The sequence below is a fragment of the Podarcis vaucheri genome (genome assembly GCF_965113315.1).
Source record: "Podarcis vaucheri genome assembly, chromosome: 13".
NCBI classification, from domain to species: Eukaryota; Metazoa; Chordata; class Lepidosauria; order Squamata; family Lacertidae; genus Podarcis; species Podarcis vaucheri.
Window position 1 is genome coordinate 6,795,032 of NC_138751.1, and position 23,802 is coordinate 6,818,833.

General features: G+C 49.0%; 1 protein-coding gene across 7 annotated transcripts in view; it reads right to left on the reverse strand.

Moving 5' to 3' along the window:
• Positions 1 to 5,748: 5,748 nt before the first annotated feature.
• The window catches only part of CARMIL3 (capping protein regulator and myosin 1 linker 3), an 89,891-nt gene continuing 71,837 nt past the window's right edge, over positions 5,749 to 23,802 (reverse strand). For 2 of the 7 annotated variants that reach the window (XM_082197481.1, XM_082197485.1), the window contains 10 exons: positions 22,675 to 22,787; positions 21,046 to 21,373; positions 20,794 to 20,928; positions 19,819 to 19,885; positions 17,774 to 17,863; positions 15,803 to 15,936; positions 11,442 to 11,643; positions 8,216 to 8,326; positions 6,578 to 6,694; positions 5,749 to 6,456 (listed from right to left, as the gene is read on the reverse strand). In XM_082197481.1, coding sequence (XP_082053607.1) covers positions 6,329 to 6,456; positions 6,578 to 6,694; positions 8,216 to 8,326; positions 11,442 to 11,643; positions 15,803 to 15,936; positions 17,774 to 17,863; positions 19,819 to 19,885; positions 20,794 to 20,928; positions 21,046 to 21,373; positions 22,675 to 22,787 — 1,425 coding nt within the window. In that variant the 3' untranslated portion in view covers positions 5,749 to 6,328. The remainder of the gene's footprint in view (positions 6,457 to 6,577; positions 6,695 to 8,215; positions 8,327 to 11,441; positions 11,644 to 15,802; positions 15,937 to 17,773; positions 17,864 to 19,818; positions 19,886 to 20,793; positions 20,929 to 21,045; positions 21,374 to 22,674; positions 22,788 to 23,802) is intronic. The other 5 variants (XM_082197482.1, XM_082197483.1, XM_082197486.1 and 2 more) reach the window with 5 other exon arrangements.

A 23,802-nucleotide genomic window follows, 5' to 3' on the forward strand; every position in this document is an offset into this window, starting at 1 on the left:
TTATCTACTTGCACTTTGACGTGCTTTCGAACTGCTAGGTTGGCAGGAGCAGGGACCGAGCAACGGGAACTCACCCCGTTGCGAGGATTTGAACCGCCGACCTTCTGATCGGCAAGTCCTAGGCTCTGTGGTTTAACCCACAGCGCCACACGCATCCCTTTTCCTGTGCCATAGGGTGTCCCAAATTAAGCTGCTCTTAAAGGGGCCATGGGCAAACTTGCTGCTGGCTTACAGTTTCAGCATGTTGTTGTTGAGTCGTTTAGTCGTGTCCGACTCTTCGTGACCCCCTGGACCAGAGCACGCCAGACACTCCTGTCTTCCACTGCCTCCCGCAATTTGGTCAAACTCATGTTCGTAGCTTCGAGAACACTTTGGCCACGTGAAAAAATGGTCAGGGACGATGTAAAGCTGGATCGGTGAGGGGGCAGGGCCTGAGGAGAGAGGCTACAGGGTGGGGAGAGTCCAAAGACCCAAATGGAGAGTTTTGGGGGCTCAGATTTTGCCCCTGAGCCTAGGAAATCTGGCAGGAATGATATATATGTTGATTTTTTAGGGCCGTCTCTATGAGTGAGGCAGCCACCCCAGGCAGATGGTTTGAGACCTCTGAAAGCAAAAGGCAGCAAATTGCTAATTATTGCTGTATTTGTATTTTTCCCCCACCTGGGAGTGAGACAGGCACTTGGGGGAATGACTGGCGTCCCGGTGCCAAAATAACTTGGCCTGCCTTAGATATTATGCAACTTGAGTTTGTGCTGGAGAGGGAGGGGGGTCACTCTGCTCCAGCGGCAAAATATCTGCCTATCTGGGGGGGAAACTACCTAGATAGTTGAGGTTGGTGATTGGGAATGGATTGTTGCAAGAGTGTCCCATTTCAATCAGGATAGCCTAACTTCTTTGTGCCTGTAACAACAGCTTCTAGGATTCTCAATGCACAAAAAATTGAAGGAAGAATAGGTGCCCAAGAAAGAAGAACACATAAGTCAGGTGCTGGACTCTGCAAAATGGCTGAAGTTAACAGCTAAAATAAGAGAATCGAACAATGATTGCTTTGTGGAGGAATGGAAGACCTTTTTGGACTATTTAAGGAAATGCTATAGATCATGGGTAGGCAAACTAAGGCCCGGGGGCCGGATCTGGCCCAATTGCCTTCTCAATCCGGCCCACGGACGGTCTGGGAATCAGCCTGTTTTTACATGAGTAGAATGTGTCCTTTTATTTAGAATGCATCTCTGGGTTATTTGTGGGGCATAGAAATTCGTTCATTTTTTCCCTACAAAATATAGTCCGGCCCCCCACAAGGTCTGAGGGACAGTGGACCGGCCCCCTGCTGAAAAAGTTCGCTGACCCCTGCTATAGCGTGATGGACTTGAGAGCAGGATTTGAATTATGAGCAACGGAAGGAATTAGAAAATACAGTATTGATGTGTCGGGATAAGGAAAATAAGGCATTGTGCAGCAGAGGGGGGAATTAAAACACTGGAAAATGGGGTAGGAACTCGCAAAAAGACAAATTTTATTATGTATTAAAGTATATATGTTAAATTTTTGAAAATTCAATAAAAAATTACGTTATAACAAAGGATAGTCTAATGTCTGTCACCTAGGTTCTGGTAACCTCTAGGTTAGATGACTGAAATGTGTTATACAAAGTGCTGCCTCCGAAGGAGGTTTGGAAACTTCAGCTGGTGCAAAATTTTGCAGCTCACCGGAACAAGACAGTTTGAGCTTTTTACACCAATCCTGGTCAGACCACACTGGCTGCCAGTTAGTTTCCAGGGCCAATTCAAAGTGCTGGTTTTGACCTATAAAGCCTTAAATGGCTCAGGACCACAATACCTCAAGGGTATATGAACCGACCGGGACTCTGCGATCATCTTCTGAGGCCCTTTCTTTGTGTGCCTCCTCCACAGGAAATTTGCCTTTAAAGCCAAATTGACCCAATTTGTGCTCTCCAAAACAACACAAGAACCAAAACGCAGCTTTCCTTCGAAATTCGCGCTTATCCAAAAATTGCTGTGCCGTTCTCCAGCCAACAAGGGTTTACAAAAATGAATGTATTAGAGGGAATGAAAGCATAAAATAATGAACGCACTGAAGAAAATGACATAGAAAAAGATGCACCCCGTTAGGAGAAATTGCCTGTACAATGTGTACCTTAGTCAAAGCTGCATACGAAAAAAAGGTTACCAGAAGAAATCTGCACATAAAGGCTGAAGAATTTTTGTGAGGAGTTTTTAGAAGAGAATTTGTAAATTGCCGCAATAATGTGGAGAAATGGGCTTAATGCTGGAACCAAGAGACACGGAGAGAACGGAAACTGTCCCTCTGGACACCTCCTGTTCAAAGAATCAGTTTGCAGGTAGATTCGGAGAGAGTGACTGCCGGCCAGAGTATGCAATATGGGCCTGTATCGAGATCGCCTGAGGCCATTTTCTCTGCTCTGTGATGGCCTGAGGGTCCCATGAGAGAACATGTTTAAGAGTAAGTGGAGCAGAAGGAGAGAGAGAAAGGAAAAAGAGGGAAAGAGGAGATTTCAAAGAGAGAGAGGGAGAGAAAAAACCTGAAAGGAAGAATGCAGAACAAATTCTATGCCTTCCTTTTAACAATACCGCTCCTGCCACCTGCTGGCCATTTGGTGGCACTGCAGCCATGTTGTTTATCTCTCAACCAGCCTTCCCAAGCTCAGAGTATTCCAGATGTTTGGCGCTGGAAGGAGCTGCAACCCCAGTAATATCAAGGGCACCAGATTGGGGAAGGGTGCTCTTCCTTGGAGCCTGTTAGCTGCACTGACCCATGCACTCAGCAACGGGCACCGTGATGTTTAATCAAATGCCAAATTTGGGGGGAGGGGTTGGTCTCTGGGTTCCTGCTAAATTAGGTATGAACTAAGGGACGCAGGTGGCGCTGTGGGTTAAACCACAGAGCCTAGGACTTGCTGATCAGAAGGTCGGCGGTTCAAATCCCTGTGACGGGGTGAGCTCCCATTGAACGGTCCCTGCTCCTGCCAACCTAGCAGTTCGAAAGCACCTCAAAGTGCAAGTAGATAAATAGGTACCACCCCGGTGGGAAGGTAAACGGCGTTTCCGTGTGCTGCTCTGGTTCGCCAGAAGGGGCTTAGTCATGCTGGCCACATGACCCGGAAGCTGTACACCGGCTCCCTTGGCCAATAAAGTGAGATGAGCGCCGCAACCCCAGAGTCAGTCATGACTGGACCTAATGGTCAGGGGTCCCTTTACCTTTAGGTATGAATTAAGTTGCTGAATTAGGTATGAAACTAATTCAGAGTCTTGCATCGTGGATAGATTCAGAGAAGGGAGAGTCCCTCACTCCCAATAAGTCCCGACAGGGGAGCTGGGCTGCAGACCTTATGGCCGGGCAATTCGCACCACAAGGTCCCTCGCAAGCAACCTTCCTTCCTGACCTGAAATGGGATTTATGATGCCCTTTCGTTAAAAAGGGTGGCATGGGATGAGAGGGGCAGAGTGTAGGTTGGACCTAAGAGGGTTGCCATATTTTGAAGAGCACAAAAGAGGGCGCTACGACGACTCTCCTTTTAAATCCCCCCTACAATATGTAGGGGGATGTGGATGGCGCTGTGGGTTAAACCACAGAGCCTAGGACTTGCCGATCAGAAGGTCGGCGGTTCAAATCCCCACGACGGGGTGAGCTCCCGTTGCTCGGTCCCTGCTCCTGCCCACCTAGCAGTTCGAAAGCATGTCAAAGTGCAAGTAGATAAACAGGTACCGCTCCGGCGGGAAGGTAAACGGTGTTTCCGTGCGCTGCTCTGGTTTGCCAGAAGCAGCTTAGTCCTGCTGGCCACATGACCCGGAAGCTGTATGCCGGCTCCCTCTGCCAATAAAGTGAGATGAGCGCCGCAACCCCAGAGTCTGTCACGACTGGACCTAACGGTCAGGGGTCCCTTTACCTTTACAATATGTAGGCGATAGAAGCTGTGATATATTTCTGAGGGGGGGAGGAGAAGAGGAGAGGAAAGCAAGTCTTCAACCACCAGTTATGTCTAGGTCTCATCCAGAAAGTATAGCCAAAAACATTTTGGCAAATATATATAAGCGTTTCTCCTCTTGTAAACACAAGGACTCGCACTCAGAGCCAGAGATGCTTCTGAATGCCACTGCTTGAAACCAGAGGAGGAGAGCGCGGTCTTGTGTTCGAATCCTGATTGCAGGTTTCCCACTAGATGGGCCACAGGCCCCAATCCAGCAGGGCTCTTCTTATGCTGGAAAAAGGAAACTGGGGTAGACAGAAATTTTCAGTGCAGGCTCCTGTGATAGGAATTTTATGGTCTTAGATATATGGTAATGTTCATAAGTGTACCAACCAAGCACATACATAGATCAGCACAGGAAGACCAAACTGGAACCATTTTGATTCCTAAACTGACCAAATGTTTTCTCTGCAAGGTCAAAGTGGGAAACCTCCCCATTGTCTCTTTCCTCACAAATCCTGTCTTAAGGACACATTTAAGATATGAATAGGGTGTGAGCCTGTGACCTGGCCCAGGAACTAAGTATTTATCACTACAAAAGAATGGCCAGGCTCCCCAGGCAATCCAATCAAGTAACCTGCCAAACAACAACAGGAGAAAAACAATATTCAAATTTCTGTTTTAGACCGCCTTTTCTGTGATGTATGTATGATGTTTCTGGGGGTGGTCTTGATCTACAGGATGGGAATTTCAAAAGTCTTTATAAGGCCTTGCATGCCATTTTTCTGGGTCCCTCCTCTCTCCTGCAGGTGAGGGGAGCACCCTGTTGCAACAGATCAATAAAGATCAAGCTTACTAGCTGCTTTGCTTCTCAATATTCTCTGGTTGGCCTCTGTTATTTTCTCCTACCAATAGGGAACCTATGTAAGGACTCTATATGGGCTCTTGGATAGGCAATTTTTGTTTACAACAGCTCCTCACCCTCAAGTTAGCTCAATAGCCATTTAATCAGTGGTCAGCCACAGACCTTGCTCAAAAGTAGAGGCCTTTGATTCAGTTCGCATCTCAAGGACACCAGAGCAATGTGCGAAGCGACACACAGGGAACCTTTGAAATTCGCACCTGTCCGAATTTTGCAACGCCATTCTCTGGCCAAGCGAGGCATACGAAAATGTGTGTGCACAAGGGCAAAAAGTGTGCCTGTCAATGCGCAGCTTCGTGGAAACAACAGACGAAAAGGCAACGTATCAGGGCGAATCGCCTTGCAAAAATGCCAAGTTGCATATGAAACAGTAGGAGAAATTTGCACAAAAAGGCTGAGGGCATGAGAATTTTTTTAAGTGTATAAATTGCAAACGGGTGCAAAATGTGGGGAGCTGAAAAATGCGAAACTGAGAGAACCTGCGAAGGTGGGGAATTCTCCTTCACTGGAGGTTTTTAGAGAGAGGTTGGATAGTCACCGGCCAGGAACGATCCAGCTGTGATTCCTGCATTTTAGGGGGTTGGACTAGATGACCCCGGGGCCCTTTCCAACTCGACAATTGCATGAGAAACTGAAACTGGCATAGTGACCCACCCCTGCTCAAAAGGAAGAAAACTCAAATTATCGACCTGCCCGTTGGACTTCCGAATGCCTCTGTAGGTGACAAGGGGGCAGGGATATTAAACTCGGACTCGTAGCCCCACGTTGCGTGAACGATTCCTCATGGTCCCTTTCCAGTGCTACAATTCTAGGGAGGGTCTTTTTCCTTCCCGGTGCGTTCCCAAAAGCAGGCAGGACCCCCCCCCCCCAGCAACATCCGACAAGCTTCTCGCTTTTATTTATTTCCATATATAATTTATTATGATTCTCTTTCTCTTTCCCTTTTGTACAAGCTTAAAATAGAACGGTAAGAATGTAGGGGAGGAGGGGAGGAGGCGCGAAATGCGAGGGGCCGGCAGATTATGGAGAGGACTTTGGGGGGGGCAGCAAAGGCGGCGGGGGGGGGCAGGGGAGAATGGTGCATATTTCACCCGAGTCTCGACAACACCCCAAGTATTACGGGCGAAAGGGAGCAGGAGGTGTGTGGGGGGGTTCATTGTGGCTTTTCTCTCTCTAACACCCCCCTCCCGATTTTCAAAAGGGGTGGCGGCGGTGTCCCTAGTCCCTCTGGGGCACGAGGGTCGGGGGGTGGCTCCGACCCAGAAGCGAGGGAAGGATACAGGCACAAACGGAGGAGGGCGGGGAAGGAGGAAGGGTGGTTGGGGTCGGGGGGTCAGCAGCACTGGAGACCCAACAGGTCCCGACGGACAGTTTCTCTAGGGCGGGAGGTCAGCCCCTCTTCTGAGGGAGGGGGAGAGCTGAGGGCAGCGGGAGGAGGACTCCCCAAACCTCTGCCCGCCTCATGTTTCTTCACTCGTTCCACCAGGAGATGAAAGGGCATCGCAGCTTCCGGCGGCGGCGGCGACGTCGAGGGATCTCCTGTCCATCATTCTGTCCCAGATTCGGGAGTTCCTGAAGAAAGAGGGAGCTGTAAAGTTGCCGGGGGGAGAAGGGGGGAGAGGAGTGGGGCGGGGGGAAGAAAAAACCGAGCGTGAATCGTTTTCCTCGGCCCCCACGCTACGGGGCAAAGGAAGGCGCTGGAATCTTACCGGCGGTCCGGTCCGGAGGAAGGAGAGGGTAGGAAACAGTGGGGCGGGAGTTCCAGCTGTGCAGGCCGCATTCAGGGGGGGCGGGAGGGGGGTCAGGCAGGGGTGTGTCGCTGGCACCTGGTGGGGGGGGGAAGGAAGGTGGTGAAGGAGGATGGGGAGAAAGGGAGAGACGAGAGGAAGTTAGCCACGGGGACCAAGCGTTCTGCGCGTGAGCAGAGGAGGTTTTCGGGTAGCGTGGTCAGACGGGCTGTGCTGCGGGGGGGCCACGGCCATTCTGCGGAATGGAGTGCGAGAGGTGGGGTGTTTTAGCGTTGCAGAGGGCACCACCGATATGGGAGAGCCCAAAGTCCGCCACTGGCACGTGATATATCGCGACACTTTAAAAATAATTTAAAGTGTCCTCAAGGGAGGATTCATGCAAGCTAGGGAGGAATAATAATAATAATAATAATAATATGATAATAATAATGCCGATCTATACAGTGGTACCTCTGGTTGCGATCGGGATCCGTTCTGGAGGCCCGTCTGCAACATGAAAAGAACGCAACCCGCAGTGGCGCGTCTGCACACGCACGGGTTGCGATTCGCCGCTTCTGCGCATGCGTGTGACGTCATTTTGCGCTTCTGCGCATGTGCGAGTAGAGAAACCCGGAAGCAACCCTTTCTGGTACTTCCGGGTCACCGCAGGCCGTAACCTTGAAGAACGTAACATGAAGCGGACGTAACATGAGGTATGACTGTATAGGGAAGTTTTTAATATTTGGGGTTTTACGGTGTTTTAGTATTTTGCTGGAAGCCGCCCAGAGTGGCTGGGGGAACCCAGTTGTATGGGCAGCACATTAATTAATAAAATCATCGTTATTATTAATATTCCACCTTTCATCCAAGGAGTGGCAGCCTGTATTGTTCTCTTCCTTCCCATTTTATTGTCACAACAACCCCGCGAGATTAGTTTGAGAGTAGGGATTTGAACCCTGCTCTCTCCCAGGCCTCAGTCCAGCACTCTAACCACTGCACCACGCTGCCCTGCTCCCCAATGACTAGCCCATGGACATACCGGGTGCCCTCCCACTGTACCCACCCACCCCCAATTTGACTCCTGCCACTCTGGGCTTGCGGGGGGGCAGCGCTGCTGTTGCGCTTGGGCCCTGTTGGTCGCCTTCCCATTGGGGGTGCCCATTTGGCCCCCGTGAGAAGTGGGCAAGTTTGGACCCCGCTTTGGCCTGCATCCGACCCCTTCTCCCGCTCCTGCCTCGGGGCTTCAAATGGGTACGTTGTGAGCAGAGTACAGAGGGAAACAAAAAGGCCTCTCCGCAACTACCCTGGCACCGAAACGGAGCCTCCAGCTTCCAAGGCATTGTATCTGGCAAGGGCTGCTTTGGGAAAGCATGCCGACGAGAGTGTTCTTGTTTTCCTTCTCTCGGTGGAAGGGCCTCAATCTCCGACGGCCAGATGCTTGGGGGCAAAGAGTCATGCTCTAAATGTCCTTTAAGCGCCTGGTACGTTTGCAGCCCAGCAGAAGAAGCAGGCAGCGGGGGAATGTGCAGCCCCCTCCCACTTTAGCTGCCCGCCCCCCGCTCCTCTCCCAGGTCCCATGTCAGGAAGCAGGAACCGTGTGTGTAGGAAGAAGGGCTTCACCTCCAGAGCCTGGGTTTCGGCCCCGATCCGACTCCAGCTTGTCGCACGACTGCGCCCGGCGCGTCCTCTTTGGTTTGAGGGGGGCTGCCTTCCTTCCCACCTCAGGGTCCCCTGGAAGGGAAAAAAACGGGAGTTTCAGCAAGCCTTGCGTCTCCTGTCTCCCATCTCCGCCGCTCTTTCCAGAACCGCAAGGTGGGAATTGGGCCAGCTTACAGCATTTAAAGGCCGACCCCTCTCTGGGAAAGACCCCCGGAGGAGAATTAGGAGGTGTACTGTTGGCGAACGTTACCCTTAATTTATTGGCTCATCGCATTGGCAAGAAATAAGCACACCAAGAACTCAGGCCAACGTAAGTTTCAGGAGTGGGCGTGGTCCCTACTCACAAGTCAATAGTCAATGATAACAAAAACTAATCCATTCAAAAGTATGCATTCTGACAAGAACTACAAATAGAAATTACAAATTCTAACAAAGATTACAAACTCTAACTCATAAAGATATGCATAACACAATAATTCGTTACAAAGGTTTTCTCTTTTTCACTCTACAATATCCTTATATTTTATCAGCTTGCAGACGGAGACTCAGTTTCAATCACAGAACAGAAGCCAATTATGGATTAGAAGCCAGTAACGAATTATTGTGTTGTGAGTAGGGACCACTCCCACTACGGAAACTTACATTGGCCCGAGTTCTTGGTGTGCTTATTTCTTGGTATATTTAATAACATGAACTCCAACTTATTTATCATTTACAGATAGGTAGCCGTGTTGGACTGCCATAGTCAAAATAAAAAAATTCCTTCCAGTAGCACCTTAAAGACCAACTAAGTTAGTTCTTGGTATGAGCTTTCGTGTGCATGCACACTTCTTCAGATACACTGAAACAGAAGTTGCCAGATCCTTCTATATAGTGAGAAGGTGGGGAGGGGTATTACTCAGAAGGGTGGTGGGAATGGGAGATTGGCAGATAGCTGAGATGAGCCTGTTGATAACGACTGCAATAGGTCTTACAGGAAAAGGCAAGGGGTGAGAAGGTGAAAAATGGCTAAGTCATCTCAGCTATCTGCCAATCTCCCATTCCCACCAACCCTCCCCACCTTCTCTCTGTATAGAAGGATCTGGCAACTTCTGTTTCAGTGTATCTGAAGAAGTGTGCATGCACACGAAAGCTCATACCAAGAACTAACTTAGTTGGTCTTTAAGGTGCTACAGGAAGGAATTTTTTTATTTTATTTATCATTGTACTTGCAGCCTCCCTTTTCTGCCAAAGAGCTCAGTGTGGCGGGCGACATTCTCCTTCTCCCCTTATTAATCCCAATAGCAACCTGCGAGGCAGCTCAGGCCGAGAGAGGCAGGGACCCCCCCCCAAAGGTTAGCCAGCGAGCGTCAAGGCTGAGAGAACCATACAATGGCAGAGTTGGAAGGGACCCCGAGGGTCATCTATTCCAACCCCCTGCAACGCAGGAATTTTTTTACCCAACGTGGGACTCAAACCCACGACCCAAAGGTTCAGAGCCTCATGCTCCACCGACTGAGCAAGGAGAAGGGATTTGAGCCAATGTGGTGTAGTGGTTAAGAGCGGTAGTCTCGTAATCTGGTGAACCGGGTTCGCGTCTCCGCTCCTCCACCTGCAGCTGCTGGGTGACCTTGGGCCAGTCACACTTCTCTGAAGTCTCTCAGCCCCACTCACCTCACAGAGTGTTTGTTGTGGGGGAGGAAGGGAAAGGAGAATGTTAGCCGCTTTGAGACTCCTTAAAGGGAGTGAAAGGCGGGATATCAAATCCAAACTCTTCTTCTTCTCCGAAGTCCTAACCTGACACTCTAACCCGGTCATTCTCAAAAGGTTTTTCTCTGGGCCATGCCTTTCAGGATAAAACTTTGCTTGTGCCACATTGAACTTCGTAATTGATAAGCAACATACTGGAAAGCAAAAAAATAACAACACACAACGCAGCTGGTATTGTCCTCCGTTATCACTCGGTACTCTCCTGCTCTCATTTGGAAAAAAGTATCCGTATTCTGCAGACAATAAAAACAAAATATTTTGATACTAAAGGTAAAGGGACCCCTGACTATTAGGTCCAGTCGTGGCCGACTCTGGGGTTGCGGCGCTCATCTCGCTTTATTGGCCAAGGGAGCCGACGTACAGCTTACGGGTCATGTGGCCAGCATGACTAAGCCGCTTCTGGCAAACCAGAGCAGTGCACGGAAACACTGTTTACCGTATTTTTCTCTCTATAGGACGCCCTTTTTCCCCTTAAAAAATGAAGGGGAAATGTGTGTGCATCCTATGGAGTGAAGAAGCCATAGCCCCGCGACCCTCTCCTGGCTGGAGAGGTGACGCGCGGCTATGGCAGCAGCCTCTTCACTGTGCGCCTTTCCGCTGCTCCCCACCTGCTCTTTGGGGCTGGTGGTGGGCTTCCGCCTGCCAGCCCCAAAGAGCAGGTCGAACGGAACTGCGCACTGACCCCTCTCGCCCTCCAGGCTTCTGAGGTAGCCACCTTGTTTTAGAGGGGGAAAACAAGAGGGGGGAAATTCTCCCCCTCTCTGCACAGCGCCTCCTGCCGCTTCGCTGAAGGGGCGCTGGGCAGAGAGGGGGAGAGTTTTTTCCTTTGTTCTCCCCCCTCTAAAACAAGGTGCATCCTATTGTCTGGTGCGTCCTATCGTGCGAAAAATATGGTACCTTCCTGGAGCTGTACCTATTTATCTACTTGCACTTTGACGTGCTTTCGAACTGCTAGGTTGGCAGGAGCAGGGACAGAGCAACGGGAGCTCACCCCGTCGCGGGGATTTGAACAGCCGACCTTTTGATCGGCAAGTCCTAGGTTCTGTGGTTTAATCCACAGCACCACCCGCGTCCTACAGCATGCTAAAATGTTTACATGATTGTCCTTGAATCTTTCTGCCACACTCGCCATCCTCTCCGGCGCCACACCCTTCGAGAACCACTGCTCTAACCACTGCCCCACACTGCCACTGTGGCTGCTTTTCAGGATGAAGGCCCCAGGTCCAGCCCCTGACAGCACTTCCAGGTAGGGCTGAGAGAGACGGCCTGCCTGAAAAACCCTGGAGAGATGTTCGCAAGAGCCCACTTTATGGCAGGGAGGGAAACAGCCACGGACCAAGCAGAAACCGTGGCCCCCAGAAGGAGTTCCTTCCGCCAGACACTCCCAGGGGGAGAGAAGGAGGCCCAGTCGGGTCCTGCCGCCCCAGTCTCACGTCACCTTCGTTCTCCCGCTCCTTGGTTCTGCGTCGGGGTTGGGCAATTGGGGGGGACGTACGTGTTTCCTCCGGGACTGCCCCTCCTCCTGCGCCGCCTGCTTCCTCGTTGCTGCGGCTCCTCTCGGGCTGGCTGGGGGGCTTCCGGCCCCGGGGCAGGGCGACGGGCTTGGGAGGCCGAGGGGCGGGCGGGGGATCCCTGAATTGCTGCCAAAAAAAAGGAGAATCGTAGAGTCAAACAGATCTTATTATCAGAAGTGTATTTTGCAGAAGAGTTCTGTGAAACGCAGAAGCTTGCAGGGAATTCTGCCAATCTCAGCAGGGTCAATGTAAGGAACTATTATTATTATTATTATTATTGCTTTTTTCCTTTAAAAATGTTTAGGGGTACTTTCATTTTGACTCAAGAAAATCACCATTTTATAGTTCAAATTGGGGGAAAATGAATACAGTAAATGGACAAAAGTACAAAGGTTCACAAAATGTTTAGCGGTATGCGTACCCCTATGTACCACCGGGGGGGGAGGCACTGATTATTATTATTATTATTGTTGTTGTTGTTATTTGTTATTATTATTATTCTGCCCTCTACCTGTAGATGTCAGGGCGGTTCACAACATAAAAATTACAATACAGTGGTACCTATGGTTGCGAACAGGATCCGTTCCGGAGCCCCGTTCACAACATGAGCAGAACACAACCGGCATCTGTGCATGTGCAGGTCACGATTCGCCGCTTCTGCGCATGCACATGGTGTCATTTTGAGCATCTGCGCATGTGCAAACGGCGAAACTCGGAAGTAACCCTTTCCGGTACTTCCAGGCCTCCCCGGGACGCAGAAAACGCTCAACCTGAAGCAAACGCAACACGAGGTATGACCGTATAAAAAACCCCCACAGAATACGTAACGAAAACAAAGACAACTCAATAATCTTGCCAACACATTTAAAAGGGCATCGGCCAAAGGCCTGCTTAAATTTGTGAGATGTTCCTGGCAGCCTCCTAAGCGGGGCTGGTGAAATCTGTGCCCCTGCAGTTGTTGTTTTACCCCCAGCAGCCCACATGGCCGATGGTCAGGGGATGATGGGAGTTGTAGTCCAACATCTGGCAGGCCGGGACCAGCTTCGGTTGGGTGAATTTTGCTGACATATGTCTTGCTAATAACTTTTTTGGGTGCTTCTAGGGGACCAGTTTGCTGAGTGTGGATGTTGATTGATCTGATGGGAAATTAGATGGGCTGTTGAAAGGGCATTTGTCGTAATTCCTTCATGGGGAGGTGAGAAGGACTTGCTTTGGCGTGCCACACTTTTGCCCTGCGCTTCCCCTGTTACTTTCCTCATAGCAAAAATAGAAGAAGCCCAATTTCCTGAGTTCGTTGTGCAACAGCTCCCAGTCAACCCTCATGATGCAACCTGAGTCAGCCGATATGTGACTGAATCCGTCCCGAAAATAGCAATGGTCTTTGTGGAAGGAAGGTATTGATTTTACTGCATGCAGTGCACTTAAAGAAAATGTTATGAAAATGACGTATAGATGGTATTTAACACCAGCTACACTTGCTAAAACGTACAAGACAAGAAGCAATGAGTGTCGGAAATGTAAAGAAACGGAAGGAATCTTCTACCACATGTAGTGGACTTGCAAAGAGGTAAAGGCTTTCTGGGAAATGGTGTATAACGAGCTAAAGAAAATATTTAAAAATACTTTTGTTAAAAAAACCAGAAGCCTTTTTATTGGGTATAGCGGGTGAAGAGATACCAAGGGAAGATAAAAGACTGTTCACGTATGCAACAACTGCGGCAAGAATTATTTTAGCCCCAAAATGGAAACAACAAGAAGGACCAACGAAAGAAGAGTGGCAGTTAAGATGATGGACTTTGCAGAACTCGCGAAGCTGACAGGAAAAATCCGAAACCAGCAAGATCGAGTAGTCCAAAAGGACTGGGGTAAATTTATACGATATCTGAAAGATTATTGTAAGCAATTAACATCACTAGCAGGGTTATCCGAAGACTTGTAAGGAGAAGTTTTCTACCTTTCTATATTTATTTAAATTTTGAGTTACAGTGGTACCTCGGGTTACAGACACTTCAGGTTACAGACTCCACTAACCCAGAAATAGTACCTCAGGTTAAGAACTTTGCTTCAGGATGAGAACAGAAATTGCGCAGTGGCAGCGGGAGGCCCCATTAGCTAAAGTGGTGCTTCAGGTTAAGAACAGTTTCAGTTTAGAACGGATCTCCAGAATGAATTAAGTTCTTAACCCGAGGTACCACTGTATTAAGCAATGAGTGCAATCAGAATTGGGAAACGTACAAAAAGGCAATGACATAAAGGTTAATTTTGAAAGCCATGAGGTGAGAGGGAAGGAAGTTGATAGGCTCTAAAGAGTCAGGGAGGTAAAGTGCATAAAAGAAAATAGCGAAGGTGCGGAAACACCATCCGCACCAGGCAGAAGAGTCAACTTTCGCCCGTAACCCCCCTCGCAAGGGAGGTGTGCTTAAACGTAGAGTGCAATGTGGCTTGAGATGAGAACAAAGAAATTGCCTGCTAGCAATTTGAGATTGGTAAAGAGGAATTAAAGAATAATGAGGGTGAAAGAGGAGAGCGCAAAATATGGTCTGAAGCTCAACATCAAAAAAACGAAGATCATGGCCACTGGACCCGTCACCTCCTGGCAAATAGAAGGGGAAGAAATGGAGGCAGTGAGAGATTTTACTTTCTTGGGCTCCATGATCACTGCAGATGGTGACAGCAGCCACGAAATTAAAAGACGCCTGCTTCTTGGGAGAAAAGCAATGACAAACCTAGACAGCATCTTAAAAAGCAGAGACATCACCTTGCCAACAAAGGTCCGTATAGTTAAAACTATGGTTTTCGCAGTAGTGATGTATGGAAGTGAGAGCTGGACCATAAAGAAGGCTGATCGTCGAAGAATTGATGCTTTTGAATTCTGGTGCTGGAGGAGACTCTTGAGAGTCCCATGGACTGCGAGAAGAACAAACCTCTCCATTCTGAAGGAAATCAGCCCTGAGTGCTCACTGGAAGGACAGATCCTGAAGCTGAGGCTCCAAGACTTTGGCCACCTCATGAGAAGAGAAGACTCCCTGGAAGAGACCCTGATGTTGGGAAAGATGGAGGGCACAAGGAGAAGGGGACGACGGAGGATGAGATGGTGGGACAGTGTTCTCGAAGCTACCAGCATGAGTTTGACCAAACTGCGGGAGGCAGTGGAAGACAGGAGTGCCTGGCGTGCTCTGGTCCAGGGGGTCACGAAGAGGCGGACACGACTAAACGACTAAACAACAAGGGGGAAAGGAGGGAAGCCAACAGTAGATGGCGCCAAACTAGCGGCACAGCCAACTCATTTTCGCTTGGTCCCTGTCCTCCCGCTGCTGAGTTCTATGACGGCAAAACACCCAACTGAATTGGGGGGGGGGGAGGAGAGAAAATTAGTACTACAGGCCACCTCCCAAGGCGACCCCAGCTCCTCTCTCCCCTTCTGCCCAGTTCGCCTGCAGTTTTCACTCTTCCTGGAGGGACTGTTTTCAACTGTTTTCATCTGGTTGTCAGGCATTCTTGCTGTTAATGTTGTGCTGCGTCTTTAATTTCCCTTACAGCATATTAGTTTCACCTGTGGCTAACTAGATTATGTTTTTTTACAATTTGTTACTAGCATCTGACTACAGTGTCATATGAGCACTGATCCACAGCATATTTTCCACAGCGTTTGTATTTGCTTACATGTAAGATTGGGTATGTATTTTAGTTGTACATATAGTATTGTGCATTTTATTTTATTCAGACGCAGGTTTCATCGCATGTAAATTGCAATCTCAGGTTGTTAATAATAATAATAATAATAATAATAATAATAATAATAATAATAATAAATTATTATTTTATACCCCGCCCTCCCCGGCCACAGCAGGGCTCAGGGCGGCTAACACCAGTATAATTACAGTAAAAACATAATGGCGGGGACAACCCAATTTAAAATACAGGTTAAAATGCAATTTAAAATGCAGCCTCATTTTAAAAGTAGCCCATAGATCAAAACCGTAAGGGGAGGGAAACATAAGGGTCAGACTGAGTCATATTAATTCTTACAAGTCTGGCTGACGAAGAATTGATCAAGACTGGCTGATGAAGCATTGAACGAAACAGATTGGTTATCCGGAAACTCTGTTTTGGCGATATTCGGTGACAGATTATGTATATATCAAATTTTGAATTATTCTACCGTGAGACTGGTGAAGAAGACCTTGGCTGTATTTCTGATCATTTCTATTAGTCTATAAAGAGCGTTTAGTGCCATTCTTATCGGCCATCGTGTTGTGTTACATTGTTCAGCAGGGCTGCTTGCCTTGGCTGGCGGCGTCGGTCGGTCCTTTTCGGAGGTCGGTGTTGCCACGGCAACGGCCCTTTCATCCGTTTCTTCTGAGGGGGTGTCTCTGAGGGGTTCCTGTCCTCTGCTCTCCCTCGGCGAGCTTTCTTCAGCTGTTGGCGACCAGGAGTAGGAAAAGGAGAATCATGTGGCAAATCCTTTTTAAAAAAATATTTCCTTCTACCTAGTAGAAGCGTAAAGGGATATCTGGGGGGGAAGAATCTGGTGGCAGGAGCTGCCCTGCCTTGTTGATTCCTGCTTTGCAGAGGGTTGAGCTAGATGACCCTCAGAGGTCCCTTCCAACTCTACAACTTATGATTCCATGAATTCTGATTCAGGGCTGCCAGTTCTGCTCCTAGGAAATGGAGGAACTGCTTTTCATCAAGGGGTAAGATAGCTGCCGGCACTGGCTAACTAAATTGGCTGAAACTTAAGGATTTGTGCTTCGGCTTGCTTTTTCCTCCTCCCTCCGCACCCGCCTTTCCTCGCATGCTGTGTCTTTTTTAGAGACTGTGCGCCTGAGGCAAGGGGCTGCCTTAGAGCCGCTCTGAGAGTCTTTTTAGCTAAAGAATGGGGAATTAATGCTGTAAATATACAGGTGAAACTTGGAAAATTAGAATATCGTGGGAAAGTTCATTTATTTCAGTAATCCAACTAAAAAGGTGAAACTAATATACAAGATAGACTCATGACATGCAAAGCGAGATATGTCAAGCCTTTATTTGTTATTATTGTGATGATTATGGCATACAGCTGATGAAAACCCCAAACTAACAATCTCGGAAAATTAGAATATTAAATGAAATCAGCAAAACAAGGATTGCAAATAGAGCAATATTGGACCTCTGAGAAGTAGAAGCATGCAGCTGATGACATGGCCCCCCCAAATCTCTTTTCTGATGAGAGCAGCTTTTGCATCTCATTTGGAAACCAAGGACCCAGAGTCTAGAGGAAGAACAGGAGCCACACAATACCAGATGCTTGAAGTCCAGGGTGAAGTTTCCCCAGTCTGTGCTGATTTGGGGAGCGATGTCATCAGCTGGTGTTCGTCCACTGTGCTTCATTAAGTCCAGGGTCAACGCATCCATCCACCAGGAGATTTTGGAGAATTCATGCTTCCTTCCGCAGATGAGCTTTATGAGGATGCTGACTTCATTTTCCAGCAGGACTTTGGCAGCTGCCCCCACTGCCAAAAGTACCAAAACCTGGTTCAATGCCCATGGGATTACTTCCAGTAGCACCTTAAAGACCAACTAAGTTAGTTCTTGGTATGAGCTTTCGTGTGCATGCACATTTTTCTAAGCCATTTTTCACTTTCTCACCCCTTGCCTTTTCCTGTAAGACCTATTGCAGTCGTTAAGAGTCGTCAACAGGCTCATCTCAGCTATCTGCCAATCTCCCATTCCCACCATCCTTCTGAGTAATACCCCTCCCCACCTTCTCACTATATAGAAGGATCTGGCAACTTCTGTTTCAGTGTATCTGAAGAAGTGTGCATGCACACGAAAGCTCATACCAAGAACAAACTTAGTTGGTCTTTAAGGTGCTACTGGAAGGAATTTTTTTATTTTGACTATGGCAGACCAACACAGCTACCGATCTGTAACTGGAACCATGGGATTACTGTGCTTGATTGGCCTGAAAGGCTTGACATATCTCGCTTTGCATGTCATGAGTCTATCTCATATATTAGCTTCACCTTTTAAGTTGAATTACTGAAATAAATGAACTTTTCCATGATATTCTAATTTTCCGAGTTTCACCTGTAGATACAAACATAGCACAGGAGACCCGGGCTAAGGGGGCTCTGGACGAGGGAGCTGCTTGTTTCAGGGGACAGGGTGATGGCAGCTCCCTAAAACAAGAACCAAGCATCAAATTGGAGAGCATCACATCTGAGCCGTCGGCAGTGATCTTACCCAGGAAACTCACAAAACCTCACATGCCCACCTATGTCCCAGCTGGCTTCTGCCCGGCGAATGGTGGCAAAGCTTGGCTTGGTGCTCTGCAGTGGGGGGTGAGGCCTCCTCCCCGCTTGCCCTGTGGGGTGCAGAAAGCAGAAAAGTCCATCTTTCTATCTCAGCCAGAGCTGCAGTCCTGCACGCACACACTTAAAACATGGGGCCAAAATTGCAGTTGTAGGTACCGTATTTTTCGCCCTCTAGGATGCACTTTTTCCCCTCCAAAAATGAAGGGGAAATGTGTGTGCGTCCTATGGGGCGAATGCAGGCTTTCGCTGAAGCCTGGAGAGCGAGAGGGGTCAGTGCGCACCGACCCCTCTCGCGCTCCAGGCTTCAGGAGAGCCCCAGCGCCAGCCCCACAAGGTCGGGGGGCAGAGGGAGGCAGAACGCCGCCATCCCGCTGTCTCCCGAAGTGGTTTGGAGGCTGACGGCGGGGAGACCCCGCCGCCAGCCCCGCAAGCTCCGGGGACAGTGGGGAGGCGCAGCGCATCTTCCCGCTGTCCCCGGACCTGATCTGAAGGCGGGCGGTGGGGAGAAGAGCGCTTCTCCCCGCTGCCGGCCTCGCAAGCTCCGGGGACAGCTGGGAGGCGCAGCGCGTCTCCCCGCTGTCCCCGGACCTGATCTGAAGGCATGCTGCGCTTCTCCCCGCTGCCAGCCCCACAAGCGCCTGGGGGGGAAATAAATTTTTTTTCCTTCATTTCCCCCCCAAAAAACTTGATGCGTCCTATGGGCCAGTGCGTCCTATGGGGCGAAAAATACGGTATTCTAGAGCCAAATACCGTATTTTTTGCTCTATAAGACACACTTTTCCCCTCCTAAAAAGTAAGGGGAAATGTGTGTGCATCTTATGGCTGCACAGCTATCCCAGAAGCCAGAGCAGCGAGAGGGATCACTGCGCTCCCTCTTGCTGCTCTAGCTTCTGGCTTAGCCACGCTCTGTCCCTTCCCCCACCTCCCGGAAAAGCCCCCAAGAGCGTGTGTGCGGCTCTTGGGGGCTTTTCCCCGAGGAGGGAGAAGGGCTACCCATTAGTGACGGGCTGTGAAAGGGAGTGCTGAGCAGAGCCTGGGATGCATACACGCTCTGCTCAGCGCTCCCCTTAAATAATTCCCCCCCCTTGCATTCCCCCTCTAAAAACTAGGTGCGTCTTATGGTCAGGTGCGTCTTATGGAGCGAAAAATACGGTACGTCCCCTCCCCAGTTCTTCAAGTTGTTCAAAGAATTCCACCACCACCACCCCGTGCAAAATACAGTGGTGCCCCGCAAGACGAATGCCTCGCAAGACGGAAAACTCGCTAGACGAAAGAGTTTTCCGTTTTGGAGGTGCTTCACAAAACGAATTTCCTATGGGCTTGCTTCGCAAGACGACAATGTCTTGTGAGTTCCTGCTGGTTTTTCCCCCTTCCCCCCCTTTTTTCTAAGCCGCTAAGCCGCTTATCAGCTGATCCGATCAGCAGATAAGCCGCTAAAAGCCGCTAATAGCGCTAATCCGCTAATCCCTCAATGGGCTTGCTTCGCAAGACGAAAAAAACGCTAGACGAAGAGAATCACAGAACTGATTCTTTTCATCTTGCGAGGCACCACTGTAATAATAATAAATCAGATCATTCTAAAACCTGTGGTTTTGATCGTTTTTGGGGGGACGTGGGAAAGGGTACACACATTTATTTATTTTGCAAGCAAGACTAAAATCCTTGGGGCACAATTCAGCCTAGTTTGCGCACCTTTGAGTCCCCATGGGCTGCTCAGCTCCCTCACTGAGCTTGGTAGTACCCCAGAGGACTTAATTTTGGCAGAATCGTGCCCCTGGGATTTAAAGCGCCCCGAGAAAACTGAACTGGAGGGGGGGGGTTAATATTGAAACAAGGCAAATTTCAAGATGCATGAAACGTCCCGACTGATGGAGAAGGAAGCGTCTTCTGCTCAGTCCAGTTCATAGCATATTATTAAGAGTTTTGCTTGGGGGGGGCAGTGGGAGGGGGGCGAGGAAGGAGCGAAGATCGATGGAGAAGGGTTGTTGGGTTGTGGGATCCTGACCTGAGTCGTCCGAAGAGCGCCTTCTCTGTTGCTCCCTCATGCTGCCTCCTCGCCCCAGGTCCACGCTCTAGAACCGGAAGAGGAAACAGGCAGGTTAAGAACGTCGGAGGAGGCTGGTTGCTGGATCAGGCCCAAGGGGGAGGGGAGGGGAGGGGAGGGGTCATTTAAGTCCAGCATCCCTGTTCTCACAGCGGCCAAACAGGGGTCCCAATGGGAAGTTCGCAAGCAGAACTTCAGGGCAACAGCGAAACACTCCCTTTTTGCATACTACTTATTATTATTATTATTAAAGCCTTTTTTAGACAGACAGATTTAAAAGGGGGAAATGATAAAAAAGAGAAGTGATGAGAAAGAAAGAAAGAAAGAAAGAAAGAAAGAAAGAAAGAAAACAGAAGAAAAGAAAAAGGGCTTCCAATTCTGTCTGTTGCATAAAATGAATTATTCAAAACATTTTCTCCACGACAACGACAACATCCAACTACTCTACTTTCTGTAGAATGTTTTATTAATCTTTTCATACGCTTTCACAATATCAAATAATTACATTGTTCCGCAAGACGACTTCCCGTACCCATCTCCACAGTGTTTTTCCTCAAACCTTTCCTTCCCAAACCTTTATATCTTTATCCATTACAAAAACTTTCTCTGTTATAGTTATTTTATCATTTTCCTTCTGCTGCTTTCATCTCGAATCCTGCCCGCGACCTCATTTGACTCTAATACTATTCCACTTCCCATAGACCGGTATTTTCCCAGTCATCAAACGCAACTATCACATGCTGATTTCCCGTTTTCACACAAAAAATTCCCCAAAAGGGGTTTCAATTGATGATATTGATAGAAACAGCAACACTCTCCCTCTCCTGGGGACTGGGCATTCAGAGGCAAACAGCCTCAGGTTGCTAAAGTGGGCGGCAGCCACTGACAACTCGAATTTGCCTAGCCCCGCCTCCTCCCCAGTAAGCCACCAATTACCTCCAGCTTGGCATCCAGGCTCCACCCCTTAGCGCGTCCCATTCCGGGCAGGGCCACGCCTTGGACCCGCGACGGCTGCAGGAGCTCCGCCCCTTTGGAGTCTGGCTCCGCCCTCCCCGTGTCAGGATTGGAGCTCTTTTTGCGGCGTGGGCGGGGAGAGAAGAGAGCAGAGCGAATGAAACGCAAGACCTCCTTGGACAGCCCCCTGCTTTCTACCCTCCCGCCATTCCTGGGAGCAGAGACTTCCTTTACCTGCTTAGCCCTGCTGGGTAGACCCTTCACCCCACTTCTGGGGCCGAGGACCCCCATTCCCGGAAGGGGCACAGCCGTCCCCAGGCCATCCTGCCCCAGCCGCCTCTCCTCCTCTTGGCTGCCCGAGGGGCGCAGGGGGGGCTTCTGGTCGTCCCCACCCGTGGGGGGCGGGGGAGGGCTGGGGGGCAGTTCCTCGGGGTCTCGCTCCCCCTTGATGCTGCGATGCTTGCGGAAGTGGAAAAGGCCCCTCCTCCTCTTCTTCTGGAGGGGCGGGAGGGGGTCGGAAGGTCCCGGCCTCACCCCACAGCCCTTGGGCGTCCGAGGGTACCTGCGAGAGGGAAAAGGCGGAGGAACTGAGGGAGGGGAATCTCAGCTGCAATTCCTGCATCATCATCATCATCATCATCATCATCATAATTTATTATTTATACCAGAAGGCAGAAGCTGAAAGAGATCATTTCCAGGGTGCGCACTATCTCTGCAGCTTTCTTGTGACACCTGGAAGCATAGATTCCAGGGGGTGGGGAAGGGGGCGATGCCTAACTACTGTTGTCTATGGTAACCTCAAGGTTAGATTACTGCAATGTGTTATACGTAGGGCTGCCTCTGAAGACGGTTCAGAAACTTCAGCTGGTGCCGAATTCAGCGGCCAGGTTGCTCACCGGAGCAAGACGGTTTGAGGATATTACACTGATCCTGGTCCGACTGCACTGGCTACCGATGAGTTTCTGGGCCCAATTCAAAGTGCTATTTTTGACCTATAAAGCCTTAAACGGCTCAGGACTGCAATACCTCAAGGACCGCCTCTCCCCTAATGTACCATCCTGGACCCTGAGATCATCTTCCGAGGCCCTCCTTCGTGTGCCTCCTTCTCGAGAGGTTCGGAGGGTGGCAACACGAGAACGGGGCCTTCTCTGCAGTGGCTCCCTATCCGTGGAATGCTCTCCCCAGGGAAGTTTGCCAGGCGCCTTCATTATGCACCTTTAGGCGCCAGGCAAAAACATTCCTTTTTAACCAGGCCTTTGGTTGATGTGATTGACATCCTACGCCCTTTTTAAATGTGTTTTTCTGAGGGTGGGGCTATAAGGTTGTTGTTTTTATTTTTATTCGGTATTTTGTAGTTTTATATCTTGATTTTGTTCTGTGAACTGACCTGAGACCTCCAGATAGTAATAACAACAACAACAACAACAACAACAACAACAATAATAATACATTTTTAATTATACCCCGCCCTCCCTGGCCAGAGCCAGGCTCAGGGCGACTAACACCAGTAAAATTACAATAAAAACATAATGGGGGGGAAGAAGAAGAAAAAAACAATTTAAAATACAGGTTAAAATACAATTTCTAATGCAGCCTCATTTTAATAGGAGCCCATAAATCAAAACCATAAGGGGAGGGAAACATGAGGGCCAGACTGAGTCCAAACCAAAGGCCAGGCGGAACAGCTCCGTCTTGCAGGCCCTGCGGAAAGATGTCAAGTCCCGCAGGGCCCTAGTCTCTTGTGACAGAGCGTTCCACCAAGTCGGGGCCAGTACTGAAAAGGCCCTGGCCCTAGTCAAGATATAGGGCGGTATATAAATTAAATTAAATAAATAAATAAAAACTAATAATAATGAGGCTCACCCAGTGTTGTCGGTAAGGACCCTCCTGTTAAAAAATTCATCGAGACCCTCGTCCAGTCGGGGCACCGACCCGTTCTCCTGTTCTCGGGACTCTATAGAGCCCACAATTCGGTTCTGAAATGGGGAAGGACGATGAATGCCTTGTTATCTTGCACCGCCTAGTTCACAAGGAACATCTCCTCCTTATTCATAAGTCTAAAGGGAAAGAGGAAGTCCCACCTTCAGCGGACGAGACTTCCTGTCTAGGAAGGTTTGAAAAAGGTACATCCGATTTGTATTGTTCTAGAGTTCGGTTTGGTTCAAAGGGTGAACGGACCGAAAGTTGGGAAATGGGAATGAATGAGGAAGAGGAAAGAAGTGCATGGATTTGTTAAAAAGAACACATAGAATGGGAGAATAAACGTAAAAAGAGAGGAACCTACAAATGGGCAAATGAATATAAAATGGGAATTTGTTGTTGTTGTTTAGTAGTTTAGTCGTGTCCGACTCTTCGTGACCCCCTGGACCAGAGCACACCAGGCACTCCTGTCTTCCGCTGTCTCCCGCAGTTTGGTCAAACTCATGCTGGTGGCTTTGAGAACACTGTCCCACCATCTCGTCCTCTGTCGTCCCCTTCTCCTTGTGCCCTCCATCGTTCCCAACATCAGGGTCTTTTCCAGGGAGTCTTCTTCTATTCTCATGAGGTGGCCAAAGTCTTGGAGCCTCAGCTTCAGGATCTGTCCTTCCAGTGAGCACTCAGGGCTGATTTCCTTCAGAATGGAGAGGTTGGATCTTCTTGCAGTCCATGGGACTCTCAAGAGTCTCCTCCAGCACCATAAGGCAGAGGAAATAAATGAGGTGGTGGTCTTGTGTGATAGTCTTGTAATAAGATTAAAGCTTACTGGGAAATGATATATAATTGAAAAGGATGTTCAAAATAACCTTTGTAAAAACAAGCAAACAAAAAAAAAACCACCCAGAAGCTTTTCTTTTGGGAATTATTGGGACATAACTACCTAAATTGTATAGAAATTTATTCATGTATGTTACTACAGCGGCAAGAATGCTACTCGCCCCAAAATGGAAAGAAGCAGAAGTCCCAGCAAAGGAAGAATGGATACAGAAACTTATGGAATATGCAGACGGTGAA